We start from the raw sequence: 2,028 nt of genomic DNA, 5'->3' as shown, positions 1-2,028 counted from the left end.
ACACTTCCAGGGATGGGGCATCCACAGCTTCTCTGGGCAACCTGTCCCAGGGCCTCTCCACCCTCTCCAGGAAGAACTTCTTCCTGATATCCAATCTAACCCTCCCCACTTTCAATTTAAACCCGTTACCCCTTGTCCTGTCACTACAGGCCCTTACAGGCACCCCTGTTGCTTTCCACTTCTATCATGTTCACATGCAGTCAATCCATTTGCTTCCTACAGTAAGTTCTTGTAAGGATAAAGGCACAATTATCTAACAAAAAAGAAAGGAAGAATATTTTTTTTATAAAGACTTACTTCTAAACCTAAAAGTAAAAACAATACCAAGTTCTTACCACTGGCAAGTTCTGGAGTAGTACCATCGATAAAGCCACAGGGATTTGGAGTCGACACGGTGATTTATAGATCTATACTTAAGGCAGAAAGCAACAAAGATAATTCAAGTATTATTTTCAGTCTGTGTCAAAGACATAGATCAAGTTACCAAGATAAACCAAGTTCTAACCAAAGTTTGTCTTGAGAAATAAGATAAAGAAATTATTGTACAAGGTATTAGCTATTAAAGTGTCAGTCACCAACGACCACAGCTGTAGCCTACATGCATGCAATAGGAAAGATTTTAAGGAAGTTTTCCATATCTAAAGACCACACAGTCACTCAGATAATCAAACTGTGTGGCAGTCATCCGAAGCAAGCACCAGCATCATTACAAATAACAGCATCTGCAATAATTCGCTGCCTATTCTATCTTCTCGACAAAACGGTCACCCATGTAGTTTATCTTCCTTTCATTCCGTTCATGGATTTTCTTTTGTCTTTCTCTTCCAAAAAGCCATAAGAGGCAAACATTCATTCTGAATATGACAACTCAGCCTAGGTCTTTAAACAAAACATGCTTCAAGGTCAAGGAAGCACCCGTGATTCTTCACAGCAGGCCCGCTTTTGCAGCCATCTGCTCAGCCCCTCAGCAGCTGCCTCCAGGCTGCTGTTACTCGGCCTCCACCGAGAAGTATCTGCTTCTAGAAATGTGCACACACCCTAAACAGATCTGATGCCCAGAAATCTCCCAACCAAAAGCTATGCGAATGTAGCGAGAGAAATGATGAACTGCACTTCTGCAATCCAACTGCCTGCAACTAACAACTGGGAGGTTAACAGGATCTAGGAATATGCAGTAACGGCCAGTAAAGAAGAGAAAAAGAATGAAGACTTGAAAAGCACCAAGTTCTGCTGAAGTCAAAGGATTCCAGCTTCTCGCCTGAAGCTAGCCTTAAACTCTACCAGCTCTTCAGCTATGCAAGTAGTCAGATTTAGAAGAAAATCACAGGGTTTGCTCAGATAGTTTCTCTTAGCAGTAAGGCCAGTCACTCTCAAAGAAAGAAAAAAAAAAAACACAACAAAAAACCCCCCACCAAACACACCACAAACCCAAACCCAAACACCACTCCACAAACCAGCATCTCTTCTGACAACCTTGAGAAGACTATTCATTCAACACGATTTCATTATGTGGAAAAGCGTATTTCTCCTAGGCAGAAGTCCACTGAAACCTGCATACCACAAGAATTTTGAACTCTGATTTTTGCTTTGTCAATCAAGATGATATTACATGGAAGTTGCCTGAACACATAAAAACTTAAAAGCTAGCAGAATGTGTGACAAATACCCAGAATAGGAAGCATAATAGCTAACAAGTTATATTTACCTGTATTGCATCTTCAATAAATACTATGGCTTGTTTTATATGAAGGTCATTATCAGCTCCAGTACCTATGAAGTTAAAAAGAAATAGTTATCATTTAGTGTACTTCGGATAAAGCCTACAGCTTGCTTATTAGTTAACAAAAGCTCCACAACCACGGTTCTCATGATACAGGGCACTGCACACACACAGGAAGTAAAGGGGCAGCTCCTGCCATGTTTGCTGCATCAGCAGCACCGGGCATTAAACCAAATGATCACCACAAACACATCATGCATCTTCCTATGTTCTGTGAGAAGATTCTCTCTTATGTTTAGCTTAAGTAT

General features: G+C 40.8%; 1 protein-coding gene across 1 annotated transcript in view; it reads right to left on the bottom strand.

The window, feature by feature from the left end:
- TPCN2 (two pore segment channel 2) overlaps positions 1-1,770 on the bottom strand; it is a gene marked incomplete at both ends in the record, with an annotated part of 8,011 nt that extends 6,241 nt beyond the window's left edge. The window contains 2 exons of the mRNA XM_010161703.1: positions 336-412; positions 1,706-1,770. Of these exons, the coding sequence (XP_010160005.1) occupies positions 336-412; positions 1,706-1,770 (142 nt within the window). The remainder of the gene's footprint in view (positions 1-335; positions 413-1,705) is intronic.
- Between the last annotated feature and the right edge of the window lie 258 nt (positions 1,771-2,028).

Source organism: Eurypyga helias, unplaced genomic scaffold, assembly GCF_000690775.1.
Source record: "Eurypyga helias isolate BGI_N326 unplaced genomic scaffold, ASM69077v1 scaffold32091, whole genome shotgun sequence".
NCBI classification, from domain to species: domain Eukaryota; kingdom Metazoa; phylum Chordata; class Aves; order Eurypygiformes; family Eurypygidae; genus Eurypyga; species Eurypyga helias.
The sequence above is the reverse complement of the archived record's forward strand: the minus strand, read 5'-3'. Positions and strand labels throughout refer to the sequence as shown.